Source organism: Tenebrio molitor, chromosome 2 (assembly GCF_963966145.1).
Source record: "Tenebrio molitor chromosome 2, icTenMoli1.1, whole genome shotgun sequence".
Classification (NCBI taxonomy): domain Eukaryota; kingdom Metazoa; phylum Arthropoda; class Insecta; order Coleoptera; family Tenebrionidae; genus Tenebrio; species Tenebrio molitor.
The window spans coordinates 32,272,615-32,287,201 of NC_091047.1; the positions used below are offsets into that span (position 1 = coordinate 32,272,615).

A 14,587-nucleotide genomic window follows, 5' to 3' on the forward strand; every position below is an offset into this window, starting at 1 on the left:
GCTAAATCCGTGAAGTTCGATTCGGTGATGTGATTTGCTACCGATCACTTTTCGAGGTATTTTGATCTGATTTAATTCAATAAAAGTACGAAGGAATTCAACCCATCTGGTGTGTAGACCGAGAGGAAGAGATTCGTCCCAATTAATTTTGAGTTTCCAAATTTCTTGTAGCGTAATTTTTGCTGTAATTGTGACAGGACTTACTAAACCTAGTGGATCGAACAGACGTGCAATCATGCTTAATACACCGCGTTTAGTAGTTTGATTCGAACCCTTCATGTCAACGGAAAATGTGATTTGGTCAGTTCTCGCATTCCATAATACGCCTAACGTTTTTGAATTTTGCATATCTAATGCGATGGTTTGATTTACATTTTCTTGATCTCTCTAACGGAAGTATGTCCGGGTGATTAGACGTGAATTTGCGTAACTCGAAACCCGAAGATGCTAAAAGTGTTGTGATCTGGTCACGCATTTTGACAGCTGCATCGACAGTGTCTGCACCGGTAATTAGGTCATCGACATAAAAATCCCGTTCTATAACTTCAGCTACCGTTGGATATTGACTAGAATTGACTTTAGCCACTTCGTGTAAACAACGAATTGCGAGGTAGGGAGAACATGCAAGACCGTAGGTTACCGTTTTACGACGAAATGTTTCGATTGGTAAGTCGGGTCGTTTTCGCCAAACTATTAATTGATAATTTCGATCATCACAATCTACCAATATCTGGCGATACATTTTTGCGATGTCCGCCGTGAGTACATATTGATGAGTGCGAAACCGAGCGAGGATACTAAATAGTTCTTGTTGCAGAGCCGGCCCACTGAACAGATTGTCATTTAAACTTTTCCCGTTGGTTGTGTGACAAGACCCATCAAAAACGACTCGTAGTTTTGTTGTGGTACTGTCTTTCTTAAACACAGCATGGTGAGGTAGAAAACATGACGCGTAATCGGAAATATTTACTGCTTCCGAAACAGGTACCTGCTCTAAGTGACCGAGAGCCAGGTATTCGTTCATGAAATTGTTGTACTCGAATTGCAGTTGAGGGTCGCGTTTGAATTTGGTTTCCATTGAACGGAGACGGTTTATGGCTGCATTTTTGGAAACTCCCAAATTCGGAGGGTCATGTTTGAACGGAAGTTTGACAATAAACCTCCCGCTGTCATCCCGTCAGGTACTTGCTTGAAAGTACTTCTCGCAATATTCGTCGTCGGCCGACAAAGAGGTTTTATGATCAAATTCCTCAATTTGCCAAAATTTTTGAATTTGTTGTTCGACCGTTTGCGAGACATGGCAAACAGATGTGGGTGCTGTCGCCATCGGTAAAGTACCCCCAATTATCCAACCAAGCTGGGTTTTTTGAAAGATCGGTCCGTTCGGGGTTTTGGAGCTGATTTGACCGACACTTAAAAGACGCATGAATAATTCGTTTCCTATTAGTAAATCGATTGGCCGTGAAATGTGAAACTGCGGATCCGCTAATTTTAAATTTTTTGGAATCTCGAATGATGTGGCACTAAATGAAACTAGCGGTATATTTTGCGTAATTTTTGGAATTACTAAACTATTGTAACGAAGATTTAAATCCCGTATGTTTAGACTGCAACTGAATGACGGTACGACGGTTGATTGTGGTGACCGCTTCATTTATTCCGACTACGGGTAATGTGATCGATTCAGTTTTACATCCCAATTTTTCGACCGCGTGTTGAGTTATGAAGTTAGATTCGGAACCACCATCTAATAAAGCGCGCAACTCTTGTATGCGACCCTTTTGATCTAACACCTTTATGACGGCGGTGGACAAAATAACTCTTTTAAACAACGTCTGAGTGCAATAACTGGTTGTTGGCACGGAATCTGATTGGCTGATTTCATTTGTCTCGATCGGATGTAAGAGCGAATTATGTTTTAATGCGCACTTCTTGCATGAGCCTGACCGACATTGTGCTGCTTTATGTCCTGAACGAAAACAATTGTCGCATAAGTTGTGTTTCCGAATTTCGGACGAACGTTGATTTGTCGTGAGAGACAGAAAAGTTGGACACTGGTATAGCCAGTGAGATTGCTTGCAGATCACACATGTTGATACCTGCCCCTTAGCTTGTGAGCTCACATGAGTACTACTGCGTTGCTGAATTTGTGATTGCTTGTTGATTTTGTTGATTTCCAACGATTCTAATATTTGACATCGTTGGTTCAGAAAATCTGTTAAATGTTTCATTACCGGTATCGCGGTTGACAATGTGGATTCCCATGCGACGGTCGTTTGGTAGTCGAATTTTGAGGAAATTAAATAAATCAGCAGGTCATCCCAGTGATCTACCGGACGCTTGATCGCTTCCAATGCTTTTAAATGTGATGTTGCCGTTTGTAAGATCTGCCGCAAGATTTTGGGATCTTTTGGAGTCGCGGTTGGTAGTGAAAATAGGGCTCTAACATGATGTTGAACGAGTAACCGATTATTTTCATACCTATTTTGGCTTAACTCCCATGCTGCCTGATAATTATCATTGGATAACGTTAAATGCTCTATTGTTGAAAGCGCGTCACTTTTAAGGCTGCTGCGTAAGTAATGAAATTTCTGAATGTCGCTCAAGTCTCTGTTATCATTGATTAGTGCATTGTAACTATCCCGAAATGTGATCCACTCTGATTACTGCTGGGTTTTCGCGCCCGATCGTGGGAGATTGACCCGTACCGGATGGGCCATTCGTCGGCTGTTGTGTTGTATTTTCAATTGTTTTTACAATCGCGTCGGCTGAGGAGATTGTATCAAAAAATTCGTCCTCAAATTTGAACAATTCTTCCTCCTTTGCTTGATTCGCATCCAGGGCCTGAATTTGCAAATGAATTGATTCAAATTCACGAAAATATGACTGTAATTCCTGAATGCGTCTCTGTATTTCTAATGATTTGACTCTATTTTCCGGCACGTCCAAAAATGATTTAAACCTCGTGACTCGACCTTTAATAATGCCACGCTTATTTATTAAAGATTTGAGATCTGTAATTTCTGGCATGATGGTAAGAATCAAATATTTTCCTGAACTACTAAATTCGATGCTCACGACGATCGAGTGGGAAAAGATGGATGGGTTCGATAGGAAGTACAGTGATGCACTAACCTTTTAAGCTCTGCTGCTGGGGCTGCTGGACCTGGATGTCTGCGGACACGTGACGTTGTTGCTGATTCGTGGGGCTGTTGCCTCGATGATGTTTTCGGACTCGTGCTGTCGTTTTTCTGCCGTTGCAGAACGTGGGGCTGTTGCCTGTTGCCTCGATGCTGATTGCGGACTCTCGCCGTTGATTCTTCTGCCGTTGCAGAACCTGGGGCTGTTGCCTCGTGAAGTTGGGTGTTGATGTGGGAATTTTCTCACTCATACTCACTGATTTTACGTATTTTTTGTTGGACACCGATGTATCCTGCTCGAAGGACCACTTTTATGTATCGTCTCGGCGATACAAAGTCGCTGGCGTTTCCAAACGACTTAGTTCAATTTGAAGTGTGATTGTGAATGAAACAAATTCTTGTGATTTTCTAGATTTTTACTTAGATGTTACTTCGTACAACAACACTGACCAACTCCCACACTCAGGGGACGTCCACCCTTATATACAAGTGGGTGGGGAATGCTAATCCCCTGAGGTCAGAGAGAAAGAGAGGTACATAACAAGGTACATAAGAACAAAAATAGACGGTATTGAACAGCCTGTGATAACGTTGATTATCGACGAACAAATGAAATGAATCCAAAATTAATGGGGGCCAAGTATAACAAAGTACAGAAAATTAACTAGCTGAGGCCATTACAAAGCACAAACAACAATATTAATACAGCAACATTTAAAACAACCAGAACGGGTAAATGACAACAAAAATGACAAGTTAAAGGTTGCAAAAAAAACACAAGTAACAAATTCATAATGAAGTTATCAGTTATCACAGACAGGGACGGATAAAAACCCTCTCCAAAACCGTATCCCAGGTATTACTCATATTTGACAATTAGTTATGACAATTCCAAGTTTAATAGTAACTACGCGGTCAAGGTACGCCGACGGGAGCTTAGAGCTGGAGGTAACAAACTCTCGGCCGCGAGGGGACACAGAAGAATTATCTGAATCGGCTTGAGACCAGCGACGTTTCTAGATACACGGGTTAGTAATGAACGTCGGGCTATTTCACCGACCAAGAAAGAGTGACAGAGCGCCTCGGGGTTGTACGATGAGCATCCCAAGCCGCTTCGAGCAGAGCTTGCTTCGCCTTCCCCAACCAACCGTTTACCGACAAAAACCTAAGATCTCTAGAACCGCGACGGAGGTTTCACGTCAGCATCCCAGAGCCGCATCGAGCAGGACTTAGGTCCGCCTCCGCTAACGGCCATAACTTAACCGTGGCCTCCACAGAAATTTACTAGACAACCCCACGACTTCCTGATTGAAACCTAACTCCCATAGTGGCGCACTTACAACATTTTACTTTAACTCTTCCGAAATCTAGCGGTGTTTAACAACAACATAAAGAAAACCCGAGTTTAATTCAATCGAACAAAGCGTAACATTAAACGATGCGAAAATTCAACAAACCACAACGTAATATTAAACAATGATAAAATAAACAAAACAAAGCGCAACATTAAACAATGATCAAATAAAAGAGAACCAAGCGCCAAGTTAAATAGCGATAAAATAGAACCACTTTAAATGGCACAAATATCAGTAAACAACATAAATCACGAATACAATAATCGCTGGTAATGTTAAACGAAAAGAAAATGGCGGGTCGAGTGCCGTTAGAAAATGTTAGTGAAGAAAAAAAAACAAAATGAACGCACGCGGTTCGGACGACGGCTCCGAATTTTCGAAATTACCAGATTGCTAAAAAAATGAACCTCCCGGGAGAAAGATAACGCTTAAAATTAACAAATGGGCGCTTCTTAAAGAAACAGCATGCAACAAAATGAAATCTACAACATACCCTTACCACGTGGTCCTGGTCCCAAAAACAAAACACAAAAAAGGCAACGAAAGTCGGATAAATTACCCAGGTGAATTAAAAACGTCGAATTCCTCACGGGGACACAAAATATCTACTCGGAACGGTAGTGTAATTGGTTCAGGTTTAACTTACAAATTTGAGAAACTTGGATCGCTCTTCGCAAGGTGTGTTCGTTTCGAAAAACTGAACAAAAATGACCACCCGCGCGAGCCCGTTTCACCCCCGCTATATTTCCGCTTTCCCTCAGAGTTGCCAACTCCCCAGGATTGCCAACCCCATCCCTTAGTTCCTAATCTAGCCGCTAGTACCTTCACATTTGGCGCGCTCTCGTGGCGGTACCGGGAATTAAAATTTAATTTTAAACTGGGTCACTACAGTACATTAAAAAAGCCACATGTTGTTAGGGTTGCGCTAACATCGACCACATCTCAACAACAATCATAACAACGTTGATGCTACCTCGAGCTGTTTTCCCACAGTCAATATACTCAAGATCTCTGAGACCGATATTATTAGTGCCATAAATAGAATTCCGAATAAAATGACATCAGGTCCGGATGGACTTCCTGGCTTTTTGGTTAGGGACTGCCGATATGTTCTTGTTGAACCTCTGATGATAATCTTTAATGCTTCACTCGAGTCAGGTTGCTTCCCAAAAGAATGGAAGAAATCTAAGGTGTGCCCTGTGTTTAAATCTGGAAAACCCTCCAATATCTCTGACTATAGACCTATATCTTTGTCGTCGAATTTTTCCAAGATATTTGAAATTGTCTTGCATAGTTATATTTACTCCAGTGTCCGTAGCAGATTTTCTCCACGCCAACATGGCTTTATTGACCGCCGTTCCACAATGTCAAATTTATTAACCTTCTCGCAATACGTCTCCGAATCCTTGGATACACAACAGCAGGTCGACACAATTTATACTGATTTCACTAAGGCCTTCGACCAGATCGATCATAATATTATCATCAAAAAACTGGATATGTTCGGCTTCAGTGATAAACTAATTGCATTCTTCGAGTCCTATCTTTCTGGCCGTCAACAGTATGTTCATTATCATGGGGTTTCTTCCTATCCTTACGCTACAAACTCTGGTGTTCCTCAAGGGTCGGTCCTGGGTCCCCTGATTTTTACTCTATTTATCAACGACCTTCCATCTGTTCTTGACTGCGAAGTTTTGTTGTATGCTGATGATGCCAAAATTTTTCAGACCATCAATTCTCTCTCTGATGCTGACAACCTACAAAGAAACTTGGACAGGCTTAACATCTGGTGTACCAGTAATAAATTAAATTTGAATCCCAGAAAGTGCAAGGTTATGACTTATTGTCGTAAAAAATCCGAAATACCCTTTGTCTACTCGATTGGTAATACTTCTTTGGAACGTTGTGAAACTGTTAAGGATCTTGGAGTACATTTTGATAGAGAATTGAGGTTCGACACCCACATTCATCATTTGACCTCCTCGTGTATGTCTACCCTGGGTTTTATCATACGAAACTGCCAGTTATTTAGAGACTGTGATTGCTTAAAATCGATATTTTCTGCACTTATTTTATCCAAACTGGAGTATGGGTCTCTAATTTGGTATCCAATCCAGCAATGTTACATAGCAGCGATTGAAAACATACAGCGTAAGTTCCTCAAGTATCTTTTTTTTAAAGAACATAAATATTACCCGCCCATTGGTTATCGTAACGAGTTACTCTGGTCCGAATTCAATGTTTTGCCGCTAGGAATCAGAAGAGATCTTACTGCCTTAACTGTGTTATACAAAATCATACACAACAAAATTGACTTATCAGATATTTTCAACAAAATCGATTTCTTGGTTCCTCGTATTGAAACGAGATTTCCTCTCACGTTTGCGTACACCACTCCTAGAACTAATGCGTTAGCCAGAAGTCCAATTATTCTAATGTGTAGTTTATACAATAGCATATGTGATGGGGTAGATATTTTCCGTAGAAATCCGATGTTGTTTAGAGATAGTGTTATTGGTATTCTCAATTATAAAGACTGATTCTGTAGGTAGTATTTTTAGATTATAGATTGACCTTGTTAGTAGACTATAGTTTCGTTTATTTTCTTTCAAATGTTATTAATTATCAATTATTTGGTTAATTTCATGTTCTTTTGTTATATGTATTAAGCCTTTTTTTTTGTGTATTTGTGTCCTATAAAGGGTTGTTTTGTACAACTGTTGGGCTAATAAAGAATAATAATAATAAAGAAAACTGTGCGCTACAAGACTGTCCAAGATTATTCCTCGAAAAATACCAAAGCAAGCTTGTTCATCAATTTACAAAATCCTTGGTAACTAGCCAAACAATTTTCAGTTGAACAATACTTCAATCTAAATGTGAATGGAAGTATTTCTCGAACTAGTCTCTGTGTAAGACTCCTATATGATGTTTACATTCATCTGCTTAATTTTGGTCGCCATAATCCAATACTTCCTTCTCGTAAGTCACGGTGAACTATCTACTAGTACATAAAACACATTAATTTGAGATTTGTCCAGAAATATAGCATCGGGATTCCCTATGCAACTTTTGCTTTGATCCTGGGATATGTTTACGGATTGCTAGAAACACATTTTCAAACACTAGAAAATTTCGAACCGATCTTAAGCAATCTACCTTCAGAGGAGATCATCTACATCTACGTCCCCGTAGTGGTTTTTCGGATGGCCTTCTACACTGACATACACAGTTTCATAAGGATTCTTCCTCAGATATTGGTTATTTCGTTTCCGAGTATACCCCAACAAATTCTCGAATACAAACAAGCAAAACATTTGTGTTGTAGTTTCTCTGCTCACCGGATGTACGATCGGTATGATAATGACCATTTTAGATACCAAATGGGAATACTGGCACGGTATGGTTTTTGGTTTATTATGCACCCCTACATATACTGCTTATGTCATGCACTTGCTCAAGGAAACCAGCACTTGTACCAAACACGTGACCATCCTTTTAGAAGGAGAGTCTCTAGTCACCGTGGCGACAGTTGTCATCTTTAACAATCTCTTCACGTTCTACTCCGTAGGATACGTGGTCCACTGGTATCAATTTGTGTGCGTCTACGTTCGCGTCGTCATTTCTGGTAAATATATGTTTAGACTTGTTACGACCAGTCCAAATCTGCCTCAGGTGTTCTTTGTGGATATCTATTTGGTCTGGTGGGCCGCTTCTTAGTACGGAAGACTTCGACTGAGGCCAAAACTGTGATAGGAATCATGTTGGGTCTTCCATTTTTGACCTTCACCTTGAGCAGAAACTTTATAGGCGCCAACGGTTCGGTCGCAGTCATCGTCTTCGGCTGCATGATGGCCGTCGAACGTGTGACTATTTGGGAACGAATGAATTTGCTTCTATTCCACTTTTGGCAAGAACTAGCGATACTACTGGACGTCCTCATCTGTCTGAACATCTCCCATTACAATGCAGTCAAAGTCTGGCCCAACCTCACCACCGCAGACTTCATTCTGGTCTTGGTGACTTATATTATGTACTACGTGGTGAGATTCTTGTGTTTTCTTCTTTTCTCCCCTCTGTTGAGTAGATTGGGGTCAGGAATAACTTTCAAGTCGATGCTTGTCTGTGTCTGGTGTGCCACCAAGAGCCCTTTCAGTCTTCTCCTGGTGATACTTAACTCGATCAGATTTCACGTTTCGGACAATATTACGATAACCATGTACTTGCACATCGTTGGCATTCATTTTTTGTCGCTCCTAATCAATGGAGGTCTTACTCCTCTTGCACTGAAGATATTGGGGATGGCCGACATTTCATTAGCGAGACATGTCAATATGAACAACTGTATAAAACACATATTCCTTAAGAGGAAAAAGACTATTGCCGTCCTGAAAATGAATAAGTATCTTGCTGCTGCCAACTGGACTCTCATTCAAGAAATAACCAATATGAAGCACCCTTACACGCGACAGTCCGACATAAACGCCGACCAAGACGATTGGTTCATGGAACACCAGTACACAGAGTGTCCGGAGTGCAAGGAGGAGCTCCCGCATGAACCCACCGCAAGACAATTGAAAGATATGACCAAAGAAGCTAAGATGAGAATCTTGAAGGCTAAGAAGATATCGTACTCTAGACAGTATGAGAATGGGATGATGTCCTGTGAGAACATCCGAATCTTAACTCAAGCTGTTGAAATGGCGATGGACGCGGAAGATGTCACCATCGTAGTCGATGGCTTGTGTAAGCGATTCCACGAACAGAGATGTTGTTACAAATTCTTAAGGAACCATGTCCAAAGGATGCTGCCCAGTAACAGGATGAATATTAGACAGCCACGCAAGTACCACAGACGCGTCTGTTATCACATCGTCCGTAGGAAGCATTTTGAGATAATAATGTACTGCGTAGTTCTGCTAAATATGGTTCTCATCATCATAAACATCACATACTATTCGATCGGTCACCACACTGGAAAAAATGAAACATTTCTCGTTTTGTACCTCATCCTCACTTTCGTCTTCTACGTAATCTATCTGGGGGAGTTTTTTCTGAGGATCATGGCCTACTCGTGGATACGACTCTGGAGAGATGGTTTCGGCACCTACTTCAAGTAAAATCCTGATAAGATAGGTACTATACACCTGCTTTTTCTTATTTGCATTTTGCAGATCTACCTGGAACGTCATCGACTTTTTCGCCTTGTGCCTCGCTACCGTCGACTTATTCTTGACTTATTATAACGAGATAGTAAAGAACTCTTTCCACACCGACCGCTCGGTAGCCCTAGACATAATAAGTCTAAGTCGGGCGATCAAATTGTTACGTCTTTTTGGAGAAGTACAACCTGCCATTGCGCGATACTTGGACACAAGCGTGGACAGTCGAATGGCCTTCACATACGAGTTGGGCAAATGCTACGTCACAGGAGAAGAAGACGTCTTGGAGATGCTACCTTACATGGTCGACAATGGCAAGATCAGAGAACAAATCAAAAAGAAAATCGAGGACGATCGCTTGATCATTATCAAGTTGTTGGGTGTGGTCCAGAAGGAGAAGCCATGGATAGCTATCACCGTCAAGACCAAGCAAGCAATCAGGACGATTCTGCATGCCATGAACGAAGCTATCGAGCACTTGAAGATAAGCGGTTGGCTTGACGATTTCGAGTGTAACAAGATGTTGATATCTTTAAGGGAATTGTCAAACAAAGTCAGTATGATTCAGTCGGTGACGCCTAGTGCTCCCAGAGTGATCTTCAAGGAGGTGGCGTGGATGGCGGGTGATAAGGAGGTGATCAACTTCCTCTTTGATCATGCCGTAGTCAAAAAGTTCGATCCAGAAAATGTGCTCTTCGAGGAAGGTAACGTTGCCGAAGGAATCTATATCGTGGTCTCAGGTTGGAGTCATCCTTTTCCAGAGCTGTTCTAAACCTGTTATTTAAGGTCTCCTCAAGATTTCTTATGTTCCGAATAAAGATGTTCTCGACAGTCTGAAAGTCTTCGGCCGATTGCCCGTCGTAGACTACATTTCTTGTTCTCAGTATGAAGAAAGCGTGATCGATTATATCGTCCCAGGGAACTCAGTGTATTGACCGGAAGGGCTTACAACTGCAAAATTACAGCAAACACTCAAACTCAAGTCTACGTCTTGAATAAAAGCATCCTCAGGAAAGCCATGGATGAGCTGAATCCTAACACCACATATGGGTGCCACAATCTGTCCACCTGTCCCAATTTGATGTAGGTAACAATGTTTCAGATTGGAGTGTCGAATCTGGAAAGCTGTCAGCGTCAGGATCGCTATTCCTATCCTGTTGTCAATTCCCGCGTACCATTCATCCCCTAAACAAGTAAAGTACGCTCTCGAAAGATCCTTCGTGCCGGACCTATCTGGTTATAAAATCTTTATGATAAACAGTGTTGTCCAGGATATCATCCTAATCGAAGGTATGGTTGCAGATGGCGTCACTAAAGACGTGTTTGCAGCTCCGTGCAGCATTCCTAGGTAAGTACCATTTTCTTGTAAGACACAAACTTATGGAAAATAGAACTATGCAAAAGCTCATTTTGCCGAAGAGCAGTTCGATGGATTTTCCCACAGGAATAGAAACGAAAATGTTGATTGTGCCAGATCCCAGCGCCACCAGTTGTACAATAAGAGATCTCGATGAATATACTTGCGAATTGGTATTTATCGTGTCCAAAGGAAGCAATTTGTGAATTTTGTGTTTTAGACGGTCCCCAACGTTGAAGTTACGTGTCTCCAACATCTGATTCAGCAGCGACAGAAAGTGAGTATATTAAGCGAGCAATTAAAAGGAGCAGACCATGCGGCACAAGAGGATAAGGAAAGAACTAATGGCGAACGCGTAAGTACTCGTAATTTGGAAGTTGCGTGTGATGAGGGGTAAATCTCTTCTTTGTAGAAAAATTCAGATGAGTTGTCTGTTTACTACCCTAATGTGTCAGGCGGAGGCAGCATCATCTACATTAGTACAGATGATTCAGACATACTTAGTCAAAAACGATTTGAATAACTTATGCTTTAAAGAGAATGGAGTTAGTTTAAAGTTGTTTGCTTAGCTTATTTTGAAAGTTTAACAATAAAGATAAAATAAGATACAGTGATTTCATAGACATTTCTACCCTCGACGACTCAATTTAATATGCTGTATTGCTGTTGTTACATTTTTTGATAAATGAAATTTTGTTTCTCCTTTAAAGGTGGTACTTTTTTTGACGAGCAATTTGTTTGCACAGCGAAGCGAAGCATAACGTAGGCGAGCTACTGCAATTATTGCAACTCAAAAAAGCCACTTTTGTTCCGAATGACACGTCCTTCTTCATTGTGTTCTCATCTCTTTACTATACACCCTTAATATTTTCCACCACTCGTTACCAATATGGACGTTTCTCTCCATGCATCCTTCTTCTCCCCTTTCTTGACTCTTTTCTTTGATCCCCAATTTCACCCCTGTTATTATTCCCTCGGTAGCTCTACCCTTTTTCTTTTCCCTTTTTGCCCATTGGCTTTTCCACTTGTAGTCTTTCGGTAGCGTCTTGTCTATTTTCTTCCAGCTTCTCTCCTCGACCCACGTTTCCACCAGACCCACTATCTCGAATTTTCGTATATATTTCCAAAATTCTTCCCCTTTTCTAATTAATTCGGCCATGTTCCAGTATAGAATAGTACATACTTTTACTCCTCCCCTCCCTTTCGTATCTTCCTTCTTGTGTTCCCCTTTGTGCTTCTTTTCGGTTTTTCGTTTGTTTTCTTTGTCAATCTAACTTTTATCTTTGTCCTTTGTCCATTTCCGTTGTCTCCGTTTCCTCCATCCCCTCTACCTCCCTCGTCCACGCCTCTTGCTTTGTTATCTTTTCCATTTTCCTTTTTTCTTACTCCTTGGGGTTTTTTGTTTCTCTTGATATTGTCACCCTTTTTATCTGATGATAGTGTTCACTATTTTCCGGAGACCGTTCGGTTACTGTTCTTTTATTGTCTTCCTTGCTTCTTCCCTCCCCTATTTCAAAATAGGTAGTCTGTCCCATAGACTTTACCCTCTATAATAAGTTTGTCGTATTTTATCAGTGCTTTGTGTCCATCTTGCTTTGCTTGTTTGAAGAGGTATCAGTTGTTTCCTTTCTTGTTGCACCTTCTTCGTAAAATCCTCCGTGATCCATATATCTTTTTACCTTTAAGGTTTTTAGTCCTCTTAAGAATTAACAACTTACTTTGCCTTGTTCTCAATTTTATTAAAATTGGTCTTTTCTTCCTTGTTTCGTAAGTGCCAATTCTCCTCACTTCGACTATTTCCGTATTCGCGTTGACCAGATCTGCCCCGATTTTTCTCAAGACCTCTTGCACTTTTTCTCTTGTTTCTACGTGGTCTTCTCTTTCTTGATCTACCATTCCTTGTATTATTATGTTGTTTCTCCTTATTTCTCTTTCTATCATCCCCAATCTTTCCTCTTGTTCTTTTATGTTCCGTTTTAGTTTTTCGTTTTGCTGCCTCAAGCATACCATTTCCTTTGCGTTCTTGTCAATTTTCCTGTCCACCGTTGTAACCTTCTCATCTATTTGTCTGAACATGTTCCTTATCTCTTCCATTTCTTCGTTGTTGTCTGTCTTTGTCCAGCTCATTGTACCTGTTTATCCTTGAGCGCCGATGTATCATTGATCGCGCAGTGGTTGCCGGTATAGCGTTCGTGTGAAGGTGACCTTGCCGATTCTACACCTCGCGACAAGGACCCCTTATCATCAGCTTGGATTCTACTAATTCTGGATCTTACTGGTTTTCCGTGTTTTTCTTCAACTCACTGTATCTGTTACAACCACTACCCACACTACCCACGTCGTTGGTTATTTCTAACTCGTTATCTCCCACAATATTGGTTTTAATTGCGGAGCAGAACTCAATCGACACACTTCGATCAGCGCCACCTTCAGGAATCCATTTCCAACAGACAAGACAAGCAAATACCTGAAATCAATGAATTTCTGTCCTGGCAAATGTCAGATGATCCTGATGATAATGATGATGATGATCCTGAAGAACAAGAGGAAAATTCTTAAGAGGAATTCATAAACTCTGACGAATTCAGCTCATCTATACCCATAGATCCAGATCAACCGGATTCGTCACAAAGAGATCGAAAAGAGTAAAACAGTAAACTTCTACCATGGCCAACTTCATCTAGCTTCCGCTGCGCAGCGGAAGCTAGATGAAGTTGGCCATGCTTCTACTGCATCGTTGAAGTATGCCTACTGGGGAACCACGTTAAAAAAACCACGCCCTATTGCTCTACCTCTGTGGTGGTATGGAAACGAGTAAAAAGTAAAAAAAATAATCAAAACCCTCGAATTCTACACGCTACGAAACTTATGATCTGACAAAAAAGGTAAAAAACAAGAAATGCATACACGGTGTTCCAGAACTCGCGCCCCAGAGAAAAAAGGAGAAATCTTCATAAAAGGACAAATAAATAATCCCAATGAAAAATTTTTCTATCTTGAACGGTATTCAAGAAAAGAACAGTTTAACTCGACCAATCAAAGCATTTTAAGCAATCCAGGTCTATTTCCCGTAATTGTTGCTAGGTTGCATATTTTATTACGTTTTCAATAAACTGACCGGTTATGAAACTTTTGAGAAACGTCAGTGTCAAAATTTCATTCAAATCACTTCAAATCGCTTTAGTATCGCCGTCGTGGTCAAACGTGCTCTTTCATCATGTATTCTGCAGCGGATTATGCGGAAATGTTGATAATTTACGGAGAATGTGGAAATGAAGTAAATCCACATGTTCTATTTTCAAGAGCATATCAGCAACAAATTTATATAAATTTGTGGGTTGGCCTATTAGGGAATCGTGTGGTATGTCTTCAATAGAAATTAGTTTACATGTCAGCTAACTTACCTCTTTAGGTAGGATCTTTTGAATTTCCTGCACGGTAAGCGCCAGACATTCTCCCATAATTTTGAATGGAGAATTTTTTAACCCAGAACTTCCCAATTTGCTTGAAGACATTCCACTTCTTTTTTGTGCTACCGGCAGTCGACAAGTTCGAGAAATTTTGGATCAACAA

The 14,587-nt window shown here is 40.8% G+C and overlaps 2 protein-coding genes across 3 annotated transcripts; both read left to right on the forward strand.

Annotated features, from left to right (window-relative positions):
• Window positions 1-7,307: 7,307 nt before the first annotated feature.
• LOC138124939 (sperm-specific sodium:proton exchanger-like) lies at window positions 7,308-10,592 on the forward strand. The gene is made up of 6 exons (XM_069040134.1): window positions 7,308-7,477; window positions 7,537-7,771; window positions 7,824-8,123; window positions 8,171-9,611; window positions 9,670-10,397; window positions 10,444-10,592. Exons 1-6 carry the CDS (start codon window positions 7,421-7,423, stop codon window positions 10,590-10,592), a joined length of 2,910 nt encoding a protein of 969 aa, XP_068896235.1. The 5' UTR covers window positions 7,308-7,420.
• LOC138124026 (sperm-specific sodium:proton exchanger-like) lies at window positions 10,583-11,628 on the forward strand. 2 transcript variants are annotated; one of them, XM_069038947.1, is made up of 6 exons: window positions 10,583-10,707; window positions 10,760-10,893; window positions 10,960-11,005; window positions 11,049-11,187; window positions 11,235-11,369; window positions 11,427-11,628. In XM_069038947.1, exons 1-6 carry the CDS (start codon window positions 10,676-10,678, stop codon window positions 11,535-11,537), a joined length of 597 nt encoding a protein of 198 aa, XP_068895048.1. In that variant the 5' UTR covers window positions 10,583-10,675; the 3' UTR covers window positions 11,538-11,628. The 2 variants fall into 2 exon arrangements, with proteins under 2 accessions (XP_068895048.1, XP_068895047.1); XM_069038946.1 differs by having other exon boundaries at window positions 10,760-11,005.
• Window positions 11,629-14,587: the final 2,959 nt, after the last annotated feature.

What these genes read in the sequence shown, in the direction of transcription:
- LOC138124939 (XM_069040134.1), top strand. Translation starts at nt 7,421, where the DNA reads ATGATGTTTACATTCATCTGCTTAATTTTGGTCGCCATAATCCAATAC. An exon ending in TAATCCAATACTTCCTTCTC is followed by an intron (nt 7,478 to 7,536) that starts GTAAGTCACGGT and finishes AGATTTGTCCAG; the next exon opens with AAATATAGCATCGGGATTCC. An exon ending in AATCTATATCGTGGTCTCAG is followed by an intron (nt 10,398 to 10,443) that starts GTTGGAGTCATC and finishes CTGTTATTTAAG; the next exon opens with GTCTCCTCAAGATTTCTTAT.
- LOC138124026 (XM_069038946.1), top strand. Translation starts at nt 10,676, where the DNA reads ATGGATGAGCTGAATCCTAACACCACATATGG. An exon ending in AATCCTAACACCACATATGG is followed by an intron (nt 10,708 to 10,759) that starts GTGCCACAATCT and finishes ACAATGTTTCAG; the next exon opens with ATTGGAGTGTCGAATCTGGA. An exon ending in GCTCCGTGCAGCATTCCTAG is followed by an intron (nt 11,006 to 11,048) that starts GTAAGTACCATT and finishes TATGGAAAATAG; the next exon opens with AACTATGCAAAAGCTCATTT.